Genomic DNA, 20,390 nt, shown 5'->3' with positions numbered 1-20,390 from the left:
TTATGTAGAACTTATGTAGACTGAAAATCATCATCATAATCATCTTCATCCGCTTATGCGGGATCGGGTCGCGGGGGTACCAGGTCCAGCAGAGGACCCCAAACTTCCCTTTCCCTGGCCACATCGGCCAACTCTGACTGGGGGATCCCGAGGCGTTCCCAGGCCAGAGTGGAGATATAATCTCTCCACCTGGTCCTCGGTCTGCCCCGTGGCCTCCTCCCAGCTGGACGTGGCCAGGGCGCCTCCCGAGGGAGGTGTTCCTGGCACCAAAGCCAGCTTCTGGTCTGTCGAGGCCCCTGGCCTTCACTGCCACCTATTTGGCATTGCACCCGACCCCAGTGGTTTCTCCTGTGAGTGGTGGGCCCGTGGGATGAAGATGTGTCCACATCACTCTTTGGGCTATGCACGGCCACCAGGCGCTCACTTTCGGGCCCCCCTTCCAGGCTTGGCTCCAGACGGGGGCCCTGGGCTTCCTCCGGGCCGGGTCTATCTACTAGAGTGAAAATGTTACAGATAATGTTATTTGCTGATTGGCTAATAAATGATTATTCACAGAAACACTCTTAGATGTTAAGATACATAGATTTTTGTCTGTGGTGTCTAAAAAATGATTTTGACATGTCTTTAATGAAAATGAATGGTGTATAAAGTCGCAATAACACTTTGATAAGTTCCCAGTACAAAATGATTAACTAACTGATTGTGACATCTGGTGGTATAGTTGCAGATTGTTTCACCCTCCCTTTCCAACTGTGAGGGACAAACTACAGTGGCTGTGAAATGCATAATAAACATGGCCCTACCTAAAGCCAGTGTTTGTTTTATCCCTTCCAAGCTTCTGTGACCAGCGGCATGTGTAGATAAAAACAGCTCATTCTAAGGTAACAAAAACACAATGATTCTTCTTTTCAGGTGATTATACACTAATGAAAACATACTTATGAATATTATATTCCATTTCTGACAATAGATCCTCCTGAATGTTACACACTGGACCTTTTATATGAGTAACTAACTAGAGACTGTATAACATTTTGGGACCCTGGGAATGAGACTCAACTATCTTCAAGCTTCCAACCCAAAGCATCTTTCTCAGCTCTGATTGGTTGTTTTTGTTCAGACCCGGTGGATTCGTACAAATCCCTTTAGGAGTTCTACAAAGAGCCTTAGGAACCGGATGTACTACTGTCAGAACGCAGTGAAAATTCAGTAATAATGACAATGTCACCTACTACAGCTTCAAAGGTCCAGTGTGTAACATTTAAGAGGCTCTAATGGCAGAAATGAAAAATAATGTATAACTATGATTTCATTAGTGTTTAATCCACTGAACAAAGGAATCTGTGTGTTTTTCTTGCATTAGTGAGCCATTTCTATCTACAGACACTGTGCGTCACCTTCTATGGAGTCTGCTGTGTTTCTACAGTAGCCCAGAAGGGACAAACTTAACAGTGATAGGGGTGCTTTGTGGACACTGAAGTTTCTTCTTTGCACTTGGAAGGGGAGGGAGTTGCAATCTGCAACTACACTGCTAGATCCTGAACACTCTGGGAGATCATGGCTCTCTGTGAATCAATCATACTGATTAACTCAACCAGCTGCTGAACAGCACAAAACATTCATTACTAATTACCTACACATTACTGTTTCGTGCACCTCAAGTAAAGTGAGCCATAGTACTGAGTGATTAGGCTACTAATTAGCTTTGTCATGTGTTTCTTTTTTAAACCAAATGAATAATTTCTTATTTTCTTTGATATTTTTTGTCATATACAGATGTGCAATTCTGATTGTTATATTCACCAGCTGGTTCAGAGTTAACTGGGAACAGCTCCTGAAGAAAGTGGTCAATATGATTGATTCAGAGATATTCATAAACTTATCATTACTTAATGATTCATTAATAAGTCTGTTCCCTAGTAACTCATCATTACTATACACTAAACATTACTATATAGTCCTCTATTAGGAATTATAGGGGGAGCACTTTAAGTGGGCAGGGTACTGGAAAATTACAGGTTGCCACCAAAAGTAATGGAAGTACAGTACTGTGTTACTCCCAACACTGCTTGTTAATTAGCAGTTATTCCTAATTTATTCCCTGGTAACGACTCAAAATGTTGCGTCAATAACTGTAAAAACATGGAACCATGTATTCATATCGGTCTTAAACCTGCAGAAACCCTGGAGGCAGCAAACACACCTCCATCACAACATGAGCATCTGTTTCCTGTTGGCTTTCAGGCGTTCACAGACTCACAGATGGGCCCCAGTCAGCCTAAACCTCCCCAGCAGCAGCTAGCGGGCAGTTCCTCCCAGACGTTCCCTCGCCCCCCCAGGAGAAGACCTGGTCTGCTGCACCTGAAGAGCTGTGGAGACCTCAGCTCCTTCACCTGTGCCGCACTCGAGTCTCTGGAACATCGAGGAAACAGTAGAAGAGTGGGGTCGAGGGCGAGCTCCAGAGCAGGTTCAAGGACAGGGTCCCGCCTGGATCATCCTGAACGCCCTCACAGTCTGATCGGAGTCTTTAGAGAGACGGTCCTGTGAGGGAAGATTATAATGGTATTAATATGTCGGAGGGCAACACAGCTGGAATGCTGCCTTAACTCTTGCTAAACTTTAAGAGAACATCATTGTAATCCAACCACTGAGGAGGATGTGTGTGTGTGCACGTGTGTGTGCGTGTGTGTGTGTGTGTAATGTGTGCAGATGAGTGTGTATGAGTGTAGTTTTTTTAAAAAAACATTTTGTTCTGCTAATACAATTTATTTGTGAAATTGAAAAAATATGGGCAACTTGTACTGAAACATAGTCCCCTCAATGTTTTATATGCTTTCTAAACAGATTTTAACATTGTAATAAGTCTGCATTTTTTCCGGGCAACTCAACACAGATATACAGCAATACTTCAACATGTGTTATTTAATGGTCAGATGCACTGGCGTCAACATGTTAAATATTTGTTATTATTGGAAAAGTTTTACATATTTTGAACTGTGTGTTAGTCTGAAGACAAATTTACCTTTTTTTTTTTACCTGACCAAATTACACAGTTCTTTCAAGGAAACTGTTTGAAAAAGACAGACCTTTTTAATAAAGAGTTCCCAGACACAACTGAACAGGGTAGCTGGCTTTCTAGTTAGCAAGCAACAAAGTTTGGTTTGAAAATCGTGCCTATTTTGTGGAGCAGTGTGTACTCTGGAAGAGCCGGGTTATATAAAAGCTAATATGATAGCTCTATTTTGGACTCTCACTGAAATGTCAGCATTGTCAAGGTAGTTTGCAAATTGCATTAATTTGCACATTCAAAATTTAACTTCAAGTTCCATGCAGATGGATTTAACTTGTTTTGGCACTGAAACAACTTCCACTGAAAAATAAAAAATAAAAAATAATTTCATTTTATATTGATATTTTATGTATTATGTTTTATATTATTCAGTGACAATCTTCTGTTTTTCCTTAATGTCTGCCTTTTCTTTTTCAGTGTCACTGGTTTTCAGTTTCAACTTTTAACTGATGTTATTCTTGTCTGGCAGAGAGAAACAGGCTGCTTGTGGATTGGGATTTCCAGGTGAACTTGTGAAAGCCATCACCATGGGTGTGAGCTCAGAGGCCAGCCACCATTTGGATTTTGATGTGCATCTATTCATGCAGTTACGGTGCTTGGAGTGACAAAAAGAACTCACATTTCAGCATCATTTCACACATTATTAAATAACACACCATACCAAAATGGTGACACAAAGTTGAAACTGAAAAAAACGCGTTAATAAAAAGAGGTCAGTGAAAACACAGACGTGAAACAAAATTCATTGAAAAACATCAGAATACCAAAGAAATTAAGATGAAGTCATTTTTAATGTCTGCCTTTAATTTTTCAGTAGAGCTTGTTTCAGTGCCAATAAAACTTTCTAGTAAAAGCGTTTCAGTGCCAATGTTTGCTTTACAGTTCAGGTTTTGTTTTTCAGGTATCTTATTCTGATAACTCTTTACTTTTACTTCCTACATTTCTACACAAATATCTGTACTTTCTACTCCTTCCATTTTAAAAACAAGCTTGTTACTTTAGTTTTAATGCATTTGAGGGGAATTTTCTATTATTATTAGTTTTTTGCATCGTTGCACAACCTTCCAAACATCAAGACCGGTGCATATCACGCATGACAGATGTAACGTGGGAGGCTTGACCCTGTTTGAAGTTTCAGTTAGCTTTTCTCAGAAACAGCAGGTAGAACTGTCCCTCAGAGCAACCAGGAGAGTACTTTTTACTTTCAATCCATTTCAGTGCCTATACTTTCTCAGTTTGACTTGAGTAAAGAAGATGAATCAGTACTTCTACCTTTACCGGAATCTTTTTCTGTAGTAAAGTATTTGTACTTTTACTTTAGTAAAGAATACCTGTACTATGGCCACCTCTGTTTATTCAGCCTCTGCAAGTGAAGTGTAGCGTTTCCATTGCAATGAACAGATTTTGGTCCAAAAATGGTAGCATTGTGAATGTTGGTTTACAATGAACATTTATGTCCTTGGACAGCTTAAGTCTGTTGTATTTTTGCAGATAGGCTGTGCATGTTCAATAAATTTGGTTTAATTATTGACGACAGACTTCAGCTTTTTCAGGCACTTCTGTTTTATTTAGTATTTTCTAGGAAAATATATTGGAGCTTTCAGAAAAATCCAGACTCCCAGTTGTAATTTTGACTATTTACAAGTTGGAAACTGGTGATTATTTTAACTCCCACATTATGTGAGCACAGTAGAAACTGGCATTTTGGAAGAACACATGTTCTGTGAAGGCTGTGAACATATCTGTTTTTAGCTCTGTAGCTGTGCTACTTTTACTTATGTTCTCTTTATCACTGGACTGCACTGCTGTGTTTATCTTGAAATGGATGATTGTCCTGAGGTCTGAGGGTTATACCATTGCAAGTGATGGAGGAGGCAGAGGAGTGCTGAGAAGAGACACTGAAAATCATCACCATCACCATGTTTTTTGGGATGAAGTTTCTGGCAAACAACAAGGGCAGGCTCTCCAGCAGTCGGAGCACAGCGGCTATGCAGCTGCTTCACATCAGATCTGGCTCCAGTCGCATATGCTGGAAGGATTCCACAAGGTCTGATCAAAGAGAAACAGGTGGACAATTGAGCAGGATGAACAATATATTAAATATTTAGACACTGGTTTTGTCATTGGCCTCTGCCTACTGCACTGCCCGAAGTAGACCTTCTATATGCGTACAGTATGCGTTTGTACTGTATGTGCCATTTACGTTTCACCTGTTATTTTGCATTGTATGACCATATGCACATAGAGAACATCTATAAAAACAAATGACCTTGGTTCAGATTTTATTAAGCCCACAAAATGTCAAGGCGGTATTTTTATTATTATTATTTTGTGTTATTTTGCATTACATTTTGCATTTGCCCTCCTCACCAGAGCTCCAACAGTAGCCACAGTAGCTCTTTGCTGTGGCCTTGTAGCTCTTTTTTTTCATTTCTTGTAAAAGAATAGTAGCTACTCTGATTTACAACTCTCTCAACTCTGAACTAATGAAGGGGAAGGGAAACAAAAAGCAGATATAATTATCAAAGGAAGGATAGATATTTTGCCAATATATACGCCCCGCCATAGAGTGAAATACAATTCTTTAAATTTCTATTTGATACAATAACTTTTGAAAGCAAGAGAATTTGAGTTTGTGCAAGACACAGTTGTTAACTAATCTGTTGATACAAGTACAAAAAGACACAAATTACATAGGTCAATTATTTAATTATTAATTACAGAGTATGTTTTATGTTTGGAGGAACCTCCATGCGGTAGAAAAAGACCGTACACATCATTCAGCTACTCATCAGGTGCACTTCAGAATAGATTACGTCCTAATGAACACTATAGATAGATACAGGGTGAAGGAGTGCTCAATAGGAACAGCAGATATATCCGATCATAATTCAATTTATTGAATTACACAACTGAGTATCAGACCAAAGACACCGAGGATAAATATCAGCATTTTAAATAATGAGGTCATAAAGTAAATTAGTGATTGCATAAAACATAACAAGAGAATGACCAAGTAAACCCTACCATCGTATGGGACACGGTTAGTGCAGTAATGAGAGGGAGACTGATTTCAAGAATGGTGTATTTAAATGAGATGAGGAAGACAAAATAAAATGAATTAGAGGATAATTTGAGAAAACTAGAAAAACAACAAAAAGATGAGGGCAAAGGGTCGACAAATAAAATAACTAAAAAAGAACAGAGAATTTCGTGAATGACAAAAACTGAGATTCACAAACCAAAAGCAACGCCTCAGGGCACAACAAATAAAATAAATACACAAGATCAGAGACCCTTTAAGTAATAATGCAACCTACAAACCAGAAGAAATTCATAAAATCTTCAAGGATTATAATGAAACTTTATACTCACAGCCTAAGATTGTCGACAAAGGAAATATTAAAAAATAGTTATCTCCCCTCCATAGGAAACATACAAAATGATTAATTAAATGACCCTATCACTAAAAAAGAATTGGATATGGCAATTAGTAGACTGAAAACAAACAAATGCCCAGGGAGTGACGGTTGTCCAAATGAATGGTATAAATTCTTTAAAGACCTGGCCCCTGTATTGCTAGAATCTTTAAATTGGACACTGGACATAGCTGTGGCTCCTCCTCCATCAGTCATCCCAAAGAAGGTAAAAATTATTATTATTATTGTCCAATTTCTATATTGATCATAGATTATAAATCAATAATCTCAAAAAGAACTGATTGCTTTTTGCCCGACTTATTAAAGATCAGACAGGGTTCATATAAGGCAGACAAACACATCAGACGAACCCTACACATTATAGATATAGGTAGTTAACAAACCTGCTCAGTCTCAGTGTGGAGAAGGCATTTGACAGAGTAAGTTGGCCTTTTTTGCTATTTAACAGGCAGTTTTACATTGTTTAGCACTCACCAGGGCTGTTACCTTAGTCCCTCCCTTTTTGCAGTATTTATAGAGCCTTTGGCTCAAGCTATTAGACAGAACAAAGAGTTGGAAGGTATCAATATAGCAAAAGAGGAACACATACTAGTTTTCAGTGGATGATATTATTACTTATCTTTACAATCAAATATCAAACTCAACATTTCCCAAACCTATGGCAATTCTGAATGAGTGTGGTGGCATGTCCAGTTATGAAGTGAACATCACAAAAACCCAGATACTCTCACTTAACTACACACCAAGTAAGGCAATCAGACAGGAATACAAAGGGAAGTGGAAGTGGAAGTGGAAAAAAATATATGAAACAAATCAATAAAATACAGTGAGATATGATGAAATGGTCTGCACTAGTATTCAGCTCAAGAATCAAGGTGGTAAAAATGAATGCGCTACCAAGGTTGCTATCCCTCTTCCCATCACTACCAGTCAGAGTCCAGCAGGAGCACGGCCAAGGGTAAAATTCAAGACACTTCAAACTGACAAAGAAAACGGAGGCCTAGCACTCCAAAAGCTCAGAGAATACTATTATGCTGCCCAAATGAGATACCTGGTCTGTTGGCGCTCCCCAGAGAATTAAGGTATGGTAACGTATTGAGCTTAATCTGGGTCAGTCTCAACCCTGAACCAGGCTAGGTGGTGCCCAAAAATATTAATGCCTTAAGGGAGAAACCTCTATTTTGGAAGATTCATTGAACATTTGGAACTCTTGATTCGGCCTTCCCAGACCTCCAAGTTCAGTCCTGGAAAGATAGATAATACATTTGTAAAGTAGACAGACAATAACAGCTGTGTGTACATTCATAGAGTGAAAACCTTGAAAGCTTCAAGATCTCAAATGAGAATAAAATGTAGAAAATGAGGACCTTTTCAGAAGACATTTCTACAATACAGAAATCATGAAAAGAATTTCAGCAGAAGGTAATGAAGTCATTGAAGTGTTGACAGGTGCATACAAACAAACCCCCTCAAAGATTGTTATCAAACTGTATAGTAGTTTTCAAAAGCGAAATTGAATTCATTATATGTAAAATTGAAATTGGAATTAGAATACCTACCTACAAAAGAAATCTATCTGGACCTACAAAACATATTTGAGCGTTATAATGCTAATTTCTCACCGCAGATCAAGCGTACCAGTAAACCAGCAGTGGTGGTGGCAGAGGTGGGAGTCATATGTGCAAGTCACAAGCAAGTCCTAAGTCACTGCAATGAGAATAAAGCAAATCAAATCATATGGAATTCTATTTTTTTATATGGAAGTATTTTTTGGGGCTTTATTGCCTTTATTTGATAGGACAGCTGAAGACAGATAGGAAAGGGGGTCAGAGAGAGAGGGGATGACACGCAGCAAAGGGCAGCAGGTTGGATTCGAACCCTGGGCCGCTGCAGCAAGGACTGAGCCTCGGTACATGGGTCGCCAGCTCTACCCACTGAGCTAACCAGGCGCCCAAATCATATGGAATTCTGATGATTTTCTCCAGCTCCCATATTAAAATCTATTTAAAGTAGGGATACACGATATGGATATTTTTTCAGTTGATACAACAACCGATTATTGTATCAGCTGATACCAGTAAGTGATCATTTCACATTTTTGTATTTTAAAAACAAGTTCACAACCTGTAGTTTATGCACACTTGATGATAAGAAAGGCTGTTGAAAAGATGTGTTGAGTAAAGATGGGTAATTTAATCTTCCATAGGTCTGAGCTGACACATTACTACTGTTTACACAAAAAAAACCCAACAAACTCTTAAAATGTTCATTTAGTATTTCAACATAAGTGGCTTTCATACAAACATAAAACGTTTTGCAGAGGAATTCAAAATAAATGATTATTATCATTATCAACTGATAATTTAAGGGCTATAATTTCCTACGATTTCCTACACTTATAAACTCTTATAAAACATTCTCTTATAAACAAACAGCATTACTAAGACCAAATCACAGATACTTCAACCAGACCCACAGAAACTCAGATCGGTTCACTGGAAAAGTGGATTACAACAACAACATGGAAAACTTTATCGACCACTACTACCTAACCTTACAGTGCAACAAGCTGTATGCCTCTTCACAGCCAGCAGCCACCCACTCAGACCACACAACTAAACAACAAAAAGAATTTGAGAAACACTGATCTAGACAATAGTGGCGGACCAACTGGCCAACGTTGCCATCCTACAGCCTGGAAAGAAAAACATTTGGAAGAAATAGTTTGCTTTTTTTGGCTCTTATTTTTTGTTGAACCGTATGATTTCAAGTGTTGGCGTGAGATCTTTTCTCAGGTTGCTCTGCGAGTGAATGAACCACAGCTTATGTTCTCAGTTTGCCATATACCCAAATGGCAGTTCATTTGGACAATAACATATATAACCAGCATAAGAAAAATGACAGCAGACCAACTGAGGGAAGGAAAATACTATTATAGTATTTTCCTTCCCTCAGTTGGTCAAGTTCAGTCTATTGTCTTAGCGTTTACTGCCCAGGTAGTGTATGTCTGTAGGCTGTTGAGCTCTTACCTGTAGCATTGTCTGTATCCTGGTGGGAGCACTGAAGAAGCCTGGATGCTGCTCTGCACACTGCAGGGATGGCTAGGGATCAAAAACACCGGACACAAACTGCATACGGCAGAAGAGAATCGATTGTCAGCACTGTACAGTATTCCTCTTCATAAATATCTGTACTTTTTTGTTCTTTAGTGTAACAGTAAATGTCCAGTTATTACTGTAGCACAGTGTAGTATTAACTTTGCACAGAATAACTCAGTTACACATGAACTCAATCGGGTCAATAGGAATCCATCACTTAAAGTCATTATGTGAGTTACCACAGTTAGTAAGTAACGTATTCACACATTTAACTCCATTTCACCAGTTGGCTTCTGACTGGCAGTTCAGGAGAAAGTTAGGGGAAACTTAACTTACAGTCACCAGCGACCTCATGCTACATTTTCTGCCCCTCACTATTGTGAAAGCTTTAACCTTAATGCTGTTTGAAACCCACTTTGAAACTTTCAAAACCTTTATTCTAATGGTGAAGATACAAAAAAGGGAAATTTCAAATCACCTGGTCCAATATGAAATAAATAGCTCAGTCTCATTAAAAGTTTCAGACCTGAGAAACCTTTATTCTATTTGTGAAAAGGAAGTAAAAAGAGAGGTTTTAAAATGGGACATGCAAATAACTGTTGGAAAGAGCAAAGAAAGACTTACATATGAGGTTTTAGTAGTAATTAAAGGGCACCAATAATTTAAACAATAGTAACAGCAGAAGTTATTACCAACCGCAATGTAAATGAACCACATCATCAATAAATGAAGATATTTTTATTATGAGGTAAAAATAACTTTTCCACCTTTGTTTGTTTTGAAGTGAGACAGACAAGATGTTCATGACAAGCACACATTAAATGGACACATGGTATGTGGACCAACAAAGGCCATATTATGGTAATACTGTAAACTTAAAAAAAAAAACATTTCCCAATAGAATACGAAGTTCCACAAACGTGGATCTTTAGCCTCTGGGATAATCTAGTCAAGAATTGACCAGTCTAGGTGTAGTGATTTTTTAAATCTGGATTTGGTCCAATGTGGTCGAGATGTGGGGAAGAATTTTCACAAGCAGAATAAAGGTTGCAACCTGAAACTGTGTTTTAAGCTCTGAACTCTGGAATATCATACATTTTACCTTTATCACAAAACTGCAGCTTCCTGCATGTATGATTTCGATAATATTGTGATTAACTGTGCAGCCCCATTCTAGATATAAAAAAATACATGTTCAGAAAAAGAATAAAGGATTTGGAATTGTGTTTCAGACAGCATTGAGGCTTTACTTAAAGCTTCCACAACATGTCCGATCCTCGGTTGGTCGTATTGGACAATTCAGGAAAATAACTCAAAAGTGCATAAAAATCCCAAGGAAAAAAATCATTTAGACACAGTCCGCACAGTCCTTCTGCAAGTCATTTATTGTTGTAAATACTGTTACAAACATTCTGGCTCTGGTACAGGAATGTAGCTCCAATAGCTAGAACATCACAGAAAAAAGCTAGCAAATAAATAAAACATTGCTGCTGCTTTACAGAAATGGTATTTTTCTTGTATGTTTTTTCTATTATTTTTAGACACATTGAGAGTTAACGTTTCAGTTACATTCAAAATGAGTGCACTTATAAATACTTGTTAGCCAACCTGCTGCCTGCCACCAGCTTCAAGTGCTTGTTTCCTTGGTTAGCTTCGTTGTGTCACACTAGCCTATAATCCCTGACAGACCATGGAGGGAAAATGTCACACACTTTAAATTATCTTGTGCTCTAGCTGTATATATATATACATGAATGTCAATTCAGACTGTTTCCTACATTCCACTCACCTTAAAAGACCCTTCACATTGCTTTCTATTGACTGAAGCTTGCCTATAGGCCAAACCAAACACACAAAACCATTAGAAGTATATACCTTTACATAGTTTTCTATATAGTTCATCTATATGTGTATTTTATATATCCAGCTGGTTTTTGTTTGAACATGGAGTACATTGGTTGTAATCAAACACACCACACACACACACACACACACACACACACACACACACACACACACACACACACACACACACTAGAAGTGAGAAAGGTACAGCGTTAATCACATGGCTCCAGAGAAGCCCATGTTAAAAGTCCAAAAATGGCTACCGTCGCCCCATCCCTCTTCAGTATCACTTTTAACATCGTAAAAAGTCCAGTAGTAATAGTGGTAGCAGTAAGGCCAAGATGAGCTTCATCGATGAGGACAGACATTTGGAACAAGCAGTGGGGTTTACAGTGGGATACACGTTGCTACTTAGCCTTGAACTCGGAGGGGTGTAAAAAGAGAACACAAGGCCTGTTCACAATGTCCAACAGGGACATGACAGCTTGTCAAATCAACAATACATTGTGTAATGTAAGCAGGTACATTCCCAGAGAAACAGGAAGGGAGCCGAGGAGTTGGTGTTGGGTTCAAATGCTTTAGTAAATGGGAGAAAAAAAGCTCCTCAGATTCACAAAAAAATCCACATTTAGTGGCCTTATTCCAGTGAGTTATTATCAGTTTAAACATTACATTTAAGCTTAATCCTAATACAATCTTTGTTGAATTGACTGAACTGACATTGCAAGGAAAACCATTAAGTGTTATAGATGTGGACACCATAAGTCATGTGTGAAGCAAATCCTTCAGACTGGTTTATTTTTACTAGGAAGGACATGCATCCACCCTCTGTAGCTTCAAAATGACCTGTTGTTTTAGTGTAAACTCTACAATCATCAGTCATAGAAGAAAACATAAATTCAACTTCAGTCCAGGCTGAAGCCTCTGTGATGTAGTTGATGTCTGGTCTGAAAGAAATTACAGTACAGCTGTACATTTACAGTATATGGGATTAGTTAATAATTAATCATTTGAGGCTTCAATTTAAGAGGCTTTTGATTTCCATTTTGTCACTTGAGTTAACATGAAATGTATAGATCATTTCTATATCTTACAAGCTGTGCTTATTCAACTCAACCAATCACATGGTTTACACAAAGCACAATGGCTCAGAGCCTTTTTTTGTGACTGCAATAATAAATTGACCACCAATTTCCAGATATATTTCTTTATCTGACCATTGCCCTCTTAGCCAATGACAATCCTGCTATTAATTAAGACTGCAGGCCAAAGTGTCCAAAATCAGAGGACCACCTCCAGTAAAAGTAAACCAGTTTCAAGGGTGCTTTACATGTGTGTTGAGCTGTAAAATACATCCGTGCACATTAAGAACATTCAGCTTTAACATGTTTGACCCACAGAAGAAGGCACGAAAAACCTCCTTACTTTGCTCCTGGTTTTGACTTCATGTTAGTTTGATCTCAGCACTTTTACACAAACATGTGTCCATTTAAAACAGTAGATATCCACAGCATTAAACTTCCATGCCAGTGTTTTTTGCATGTTTTAGCCCATTACTTTTTGTCAACTACCTTTGTTTTTAGAGGCAGCCACTGATTTCCCTACAATAATGCTCACTGTGGTTGATTATCCAACCAAAGTGTCAAGTTTTTGCAAGCTGATTTTTTCTTTGAAAATGGCCAGCAGTAATGCAAGGAATATGAATTTTGTAGTAAATGGAATAAAACATATAGTAACACTGTCATTTCAGGGTACAGCCACATTGTGTGATTTTATATCCAGCCTTATTATGAGCACCATTCAAATTTGAAAAACTAACTATGATACAGTGTTATTCTGTGTAGCCTATAAATACACAATATTATCAAATTACCCCAAAACATTCAAAATAGAAAAGAAAAACCTGACTTAAAGATTCATGTTTCAGAATTTTGAACAAAAAGACCCATTGCACTTTTGATTGAGTGTAACCCCTGAACAGTTTGCATTGCAGGAACAGAAAAGTGACAGTTTTCTGGAAAACTGAACAGCCTGCAGTAGGGCTTTGGTGGACATTTGCTGAGCCGCTGCTCTTTTCTCTCTGACTGAAGGTCCTTCAGTATGACACTGTCAGTGTATGATGTGAAGACAGAGTGAGTGGCCTTAGAGTACATGCAGTTAAGGCTGCATTCAGACCAAAGTGACCCAAATCAGATTTTTTTTGCTCATATGTGACTCAGATTTTTTCATATCAGCACAAATCACACACAAATCTGATCTTTTACACTCTGATTTGGGCCACTTTCATATGTGGTCTAAATCAGATACAGGTCTGATCCGGATCCTGACCTGTTCACACTGGAATCTGACATTTAAAAAGTAATGTGAACAGCCAAACAAAAACAAATCAAATCTGAGCAATAAATCTGAATGGAATGCTAAGGCTTGCAGTGTGAATGCAGCCTTAGTGGCTGACTATTGTCAGAATTCAGCACATATTGTATTTCCATTGACGGAAAACTAAACTGAACTGTACTACTCTGTTACAGCTATCGCCTTCATAACTCAAAATAGTGTAATGATCCTGATAATATATTTCCCATTCATCTAAAATGCCCCTCCTTCCCACCGATCACGACTCCATTATTATCATTTATAAGAACATTAAAAATGTCACATTGAACTCATAATAAAATTCAAGAAACAGCTGTCACCCATTCACAAATGTGGTTATTAAATAATGCTACATGTAGAAATATGTATGGAAGAGGTCTTTGGTGATCACTGTAATGTCCTTCTGGCATTCACAGAATCAATGGAAAACTTATTAACAGAATAATTACACTGTTTTGTTATTTTAATGGTTCACTAAAGGCTACGCCTGGACTTCAGTGTTATTTCTTGGTTACTGTACAAACTGTCTCAAATAGCATCTGTGGCCATTATTTACCTCAAATGCAGAGAGAATCATGGGCTTATATTACAGACAGGATTTTAATCATTAGTTTTTGTAAGTATATTTCATCATATTTCGGTAAGAAGCCTCCCTGTTTTCGGATCAGCTCCTCTGTTAATTTGCTGTTAATGCTAACTCACCACTTCCTTCATATTTATCTTTACCTGTCTTGTTTAATTCAGTGTACTAATTCATCAGTACAACAACAGTTTTTTATTTTTTTACTGCAAAAAAAGTATAATTTTCACATTAAGATCGATAAAAAGTCCTTTATTCCTTCTCATTAAACATTCCAGAATGTATCAATATACAAACTGTAAAGTCCATTCTCAGTGGATGTGCACTGGTGGATTACACAGTACAAGTTGCATACTGGACCAGGACTCAAATCATGCTCACGCCCCTTAAAATCTGATTTTCAATGAGCACAGAGAAACTTTCCACTTTCAGCAGATGAATGTGAGAACATCCTTCTAGTGTCAAACTGTGCACAGACATTATTCTGCACAGTGAAGATCAAACATCCAACTGCAGGAACGAGAAGGAAAACTTTAAGCTACTGTCAACGAACAAATCCTAAATTAATGTTTAACATTAAAAGCCTTCCAGTGGCTCAAAGGGAATAATCCCTCCTTTCCCAAGTAGACTTTGAATGTAAAATATACGCAATGCTACATTTCATTGACAGTAGCTTAACATCGGTCAAAAAAATTGTTAAGCAGAAACAACTGGAATTATTTAATAAAGAAGAGTAGTATTTTTAAGAGCAGCAGAGTGGTGAGTATGACCTGACTATTGTACTGATGGAATTACTGCTGTGGATATTTATTTTAGGGACTGGCCTTTAAGTTTGTTCATGCCATACACGCCATTCCTTAAAGTAGTTTGTATGTTTACTCTTTTTGCTACAAGCATTATTTACTGCACCCACTTTAGGCAGTGGAGAACCCCCAAAACCCTGTATTAAGGAAACCAACTATGCATTGTACACTGTGCAGTATGGTGCTTTGTACATCCACAGGGTAACATGTTGTACCAAGCTCACTCCACATTATTTACATTATCCAACCAGCAATAAACAGTTTTCCTTAGAAGCCAAATAATTAAGCCTCGGTATCCTGGAAGTGTTTGTGTGTTGTTTTACGTTCTCTTTTTCAATTTAAGGGGAAGAAAGGAACTGAAATTCCTATATATTTATCAGCCTGAGGTAATTTAGACAACGATAGTTCCTGTGTGAGTCATTCCTGCATCTTGTGCAAACACCTTGATACAGGGACATTGTAGGTCATCAGGTTTGGCGTAACAGAGTCTTATGTGAGTCAGCTTTATGTTGGGACACACTGGTTGGACTGTGGTGTGTGGTGTAAGAGGGGTATTAGTTTAATGGGGTTATTACATGCTGACTGGAGCTACTACTGGTGCTATGTACAGCCAACAACTACTGTAAGAACCGACTAGAGTTGAAAAGCTTTCCTGTCGGAAATGTTGGAAGTGCAAAAATGGAGCTGCAGCGTCGACTCTTCGACAATGCAGCGAACGTGTGGAATGTAACGAGGGGGGGGCATGTGCGCACACACTCATTTGTCAGCAAGATTCACATATGCCCTCTGTGGAGAGCTCTGGGTTGTGCGAAGAACACCAACATAGAGTATATTGAGTGGATTAGTGGCAGGAAGGAGAGCTGAGAGCGAAAGCAAGTTTGGTCCCATGAAATGTGGCTACAACATGAGTGTATAAAATGCCCATAGAACAACAACAAAAAAGATTTTTTCACATAAATGATTTGGTGGAGGTTAAACAACTAACACAGGCAGTGTTCTGCCATTGAAATAGCAGCATGGCAGAAAGCACAGTCAGGGTTGCATGTGCGGATTGCCTTCAAGTCCACAATCAGGGTTCAGTTCCCATCTTCCAAACATAAGGGTTCTACTGTGTAAGGAGCTTTCATCTTTCTTATTTAACAATGACCACATTTGTCATCAAACTGTCTTAGTTGCCTAAACTGAACATTAAAGATACACAATTTTCATAGTGCTCCGAAGATTGAAAGTGTGAAATAAGTGAACCAGGAATAAGATTTTAGGATTCTGAGTGCTGAAAATGCATCAGGTGTACACATCACTAATTGCACCTTCAGCCAAAGTACACAAACAAATCTTTTAGTGAATATAGATGGGATAATTTGGGTTTCTATGTTATTGTCACCTTTAGATGAGGCTGAGCAACGGAACAGTCCTACTGACAACTCACTATGGTCCATCAGCTGTGGGCAGGAGGGTACAGGATGAGCACTGGGCTGAGCAGAGGGGGTCGGCTCGGGGAGTGACGGTTGACTGTGGGAGATTTAAAGGGCGTGTGAGGTCAGGGCTTTGTCTTGCTAAATGTAAACAGGCTGCTCCTGGGCGGTCAGCAGGCGGTACATGGCTGCAGGCATCGTCTTCATGTGGATCTGCGACAGTCACAAACAGAACAAAGCATTCAGTTCATCCAATTATTAATAGTAAATGCCGTTGAAGATGAAGTGCCAAAGGCTAGCATTCACTGTTGCCAGCTCAGACATCCCAGCGTACACTAGCCCACTTGGCACTTGGGTTTGTATACATTTGGCTTGGTAGTGCATGGTGAAGTATTTATCCCAGTTAACTGGGTCCCTAAATTAGGATGTACCCTTATCAGGCATTGGGAGTAACAGTTACATAATCAAAATAAGGTAACTGTAGTCCATTACATATGTGGATTATTAGCAGGATTACAATTTTAAATGTATTTTTTCTTTAAACATACATTGAGCAGAGGACACATTTTTGATGCTAAAAATAATATACTTGTTTCTTCACCAAATCCTTTGATGACCAAAAGACAGGTTTACAGAGGATGTTTGGATACATCTAGAAATGTTATTTTTTCCAATTATTAATCACATAAGGCTGGCATTATTTTACATTTTGATGATACAGTAGTGAACAAATCCCCACGAAAAGAGCAAAACCAACAGTGTGTTAGTCCCTCTCTGTGACTCTCAGTCCAGATCCCATTGGTTCCTACGGAAGATGTAAATCTTTAAAAACAGCTAGTTTCATTATTTTTTTAAAGTTATGATTAGGAAATGTTACTCAAACAAGAGGACATTCGTTGGGGACTATTTTAATATATAAAAACATCCAAACTGATTCCAAACGTCTAAACAGTAGTGTGTGTTTCCAACTCTTCTGACCTGGGACTCTAAACTGGGAGGTCAGGATGTTGTATTAAAGCTTGCACTAAGTGTTGAGCTGCTTGCACTGGGTGCACTGGAATGCTTCGTTGGTGTCATGTAGCTGCTGTTGCTGTTTATAACCAAGCAAAACAGCACAGTTGGAAGAGTCTGAGAGAGAAGTCTTTGCAGCAAAGCCAATTAGGAGACATTTGATGCCGTTTCTTCTGCTTAGCAACTGAGCTGTGACATTCACTGCTAATAACTCCAATAATATGGTCATACAGAGCAGAAACTGAATGATAACCGCCACTTATTTCCCCTTAGTTCCTTCATGTTGTGAAAAGTGGCAGGAGTGCTTTGGTAAGTATCAAAAATCTTACTTGCATGCAGTAACTTTAATGTGTGTGTCGATTGTGACGTCTCACCTCTCCCACAGCGTTGGACAAAATGTGGACAATTTTTTCATGGGGCGTGGCCACCACGCTCTGACTGTTGATCTCGATAATGCGGTGACCCACTCTGACCCCGCCCCGTTCAGCGATGCCCCCACGCATAAGGCTACAGATCTGTTAAAGAGGCAGATCAGTTCTTTTACACAACAAGCTTTACTCAAGCACTTTAACAGAACTGCAAGTATCATTTGACATAAAGACAGAGCGGAACCACAGTGCTACCGACAATGCCATTCTGGACGCTGAAGCCCAGCTGGTAGCGGAGGTCTGGCCGTCTGATAAGGACAGTGGTCACTGGGGGACATCTGACAATGTTCATCTTGATCCGTGACTGGTTCTTCAGACCCTGCATAAAGAAAGCATATGGTATCAGTGGAATGTCAAATGTTTTATTCTAAAACTCCAAAGAAAGTAATTGCCAAGCAACAACTTTAGATTGATCATAATTGTATTAATGAAAATATTAAATCTGGCTTCCATCAGCATCATACTATTGCTATACAATTGTATTCTTATTGGTAGGGTGAAATACTGGATCAGAATGTCTGGCTTTGCCCTAAACTGGTTCTCCTCCTACCTGGAAAAGAGCCAATCCCGTCTCTTCAACGGCCAATGATGGGTTTGGATTGCCTCAAAAATCAATTCTAGGTCTCATTTCATTTTCCTGAAATATGCTCCCTCTCTTCAATATAATTTGCTGCCATGGCATATTATGATTTTTTTTTGCTGACAACACACAGTTACACCTTTCATAAAGCCCACCCAGCTGTGGTAAGCTGGACTCGTATTATCGGCCCTCACTGCATTTCTGAACAGGTACGGAAATCAAGTCACCATTTTGCATCATTAATCGTAGCTTAAAATCTTCATTCCTAACGTAAACTTTAACCACTAGCTCAGTTTAGTTTATATCAGTGAAATAAGTTTGATAGATGTAATTCTGTGTCTAAAAAGACACAAAACGGCCATACATGCCACAACCAAGCAGGAGGTATAGCCAACCACAGTGAACCCAGGGTCTGTGCAGTGGTACGCATGCCCTTTCACAATCAGTATCTTCATTCATAATATCCATGTCATACAGATACCTTAATGATGCTCTGGCAGGTGGACAGTGGCAGTCCCACTAGACTGGTCCCATTGATGGACATGATCTGGTCTCCTATGTTCAGTCTGCCAGACCTCTCAGCTGGCCCAGCATGCATCATGTTGGCAATGATGACAGTGGGCAAGATGGAGCCCCATCCACTCTCCACAATAACCACACCCAGAATCTCCCCCTTAGCTTTCTCTATGAACACCTGAGGTCACAGCAGGCAAAAACAACCATTTTAAAGTCAGAGTGAAATTAAATATTACTTTTCATTTTTACATATCATAATGCAAAAAGACATGAAATAATAACTGTAAAAAGAATCTGGAAGTTCCGATTAGCAGCACTGCATGAACCACTTGGAGTGGTATAGAAAATGATCATTCACTTTTTGAGCAGTGTATGACTTAATTAAAAAACCAATTCCTTTTAAAGAACCAGTAAAACATGTTTATATGATACACAGTCCTACTTACATCTTTGCAGTTTTCAGACTTGGAGAAGTGAATGAGGTCGTCATTGTACATGTCCTGAGTGTTGAGCAGGTCACTGTACTCCTTCTGGCTCAGGTCCTCAGGGTTTATGCCATTGGCCCGTAAAAATTCCTGGTAAGCCACACTGAAGGCCTGCCCGATGGACTGGGCAATCAACTGGGCCTAGACAGGATAGGTAGAGGGAGAAATGGCAGACGTAGAATTTTTCAAATAAATATAATCAGCCCAGGTTGTATACTATCTGTAGTTAATTTCACAGCTGATATAACTGTAAAAATTACAAAAACTGCAATGATCTGACAAAAGACATCATGTAACTGCTGTTGGACTCACATCCTCAGACTCAAACACGTGGCATATCATCTTGTACTGGCGCTTGCTGTCTTGTTCTGGGTCTGAAGCCTCCACATTCTCCTGAGAGTCGGGCCGAGGCATCCTACGCCGGGCCATCAGAACCACAATGTTGCCAATGTCAGCAATGTACGAGATGGTCCGCAAAGGGTGATCCATCATGGTCTCCTGGAAATCAGACAACCAAAAGTAACCAAACATAGCAAATTTAAGTTAAACCAAATAACCTGGACAGCCACACAACACATCCACTTGAGGACAAATCAGAAAAAGACTGATATAGTTGTTTTTGACTACACAGTCATGTTTATGTGTGCATGATGCACATTTTCTGCACTGCTTGTAAAGGCTAAGACCTTTCTAATATCACATAAAATGCAATTTAATACCTGTTTCACTGTCATACTAACCAAACT

At 39.0% G+C, this 20,390-nt stretch overlaps 2 protein-coding genes across 5 annotated transcripts in view; one reads left to right on the top strand and one right to left on the bottom strand.

Moving 5' to 3' along the window:
- The window catches only part of fam189a2 (family with sequence similarity 189 member A2), a 45,480-nt gene extending 40,867 nt beyond the window's left edge, over window positions 1-4,613 (top strand). For 2 of the 3 annotated variants that reach the window (XM_051422166.1, XM_051422164.1), the window contains one exon: window positions 2,245-4,613. In XM_051422166.1, coding sequence (XP_051278126.1) covers window positions 2,245-2,547 — 303 coding nt within the window. In that variant the 3' untranslated portion in view covers window positions 2,548-4,613. The remainder of the gene's footprint in view (window positions 1-2,244) is intronic. The other variant, XM_051422165.1, reaches the window with a different exon arrangement.
- Window positions 4,614-10,975: 6,362 nt separating this feature from the next.
- The window catches only part of apba1a (amyloid beta (A4) precursor protein-binding, family A, member 1a), a 56,867-nt gene continuing 47,452 nt past the window's right edge, over window positions 10,976-20,390 (bottom strand). For both annotated transcript variants that reach the window (XM_051422156.1, XM_051422157.1), the window contains exons 9-14: window positions 19,957-20,142; window positions 19,606-19,785; window positions 19,125-19,337; window positions 18,263-18,382; window positions 18,010-18,150; window positions 10,976-16,837 (exon numbers count right to left, since the gene is read on the bottom strand). In XM_051422156.1, coding sequence (XP_051278116.1) covers window positions 16,766-16,837; window positions 18,010-18,150; window positions 18,263-18,382; window positions 19,125-19,337; window positions 19,606-19,785; window positions 19,957-20,142 — 912 coding nt within the window. In that variant the 3' untranslated portion in view covers window positions 10,976-16,765. The remainder of the gene's footprint in view (window positions 16,838-18,009; window positions 18,151-18,262; window positions 18,383-19,124; window positions 19,338-19,605; window positions 19,786-19,956; window positions 20,143-20,390) is intronic.

The sequence above is a fragment of the Dicentrarchus labrax genome, unplaced genomic scaffold, assembly GCF_905237075.1.
Source record: "Dicentrarchus labrax unplaced genomic scaffold, dlabrax2021, whole genome shotgun sequence".
Taxonomy (NCBI): domain Eukaryota; kingdom Metazoa; phylum Chordata; class Actinopteri; family Moronidae; genus Dicentrarchus; species Dicentrarchus labrax.
The sequence above is the reverse complement of the archived record's forward strand: the minus strand, read 5'-3'. Positions and strand labels throughout refer to the sequence as shown.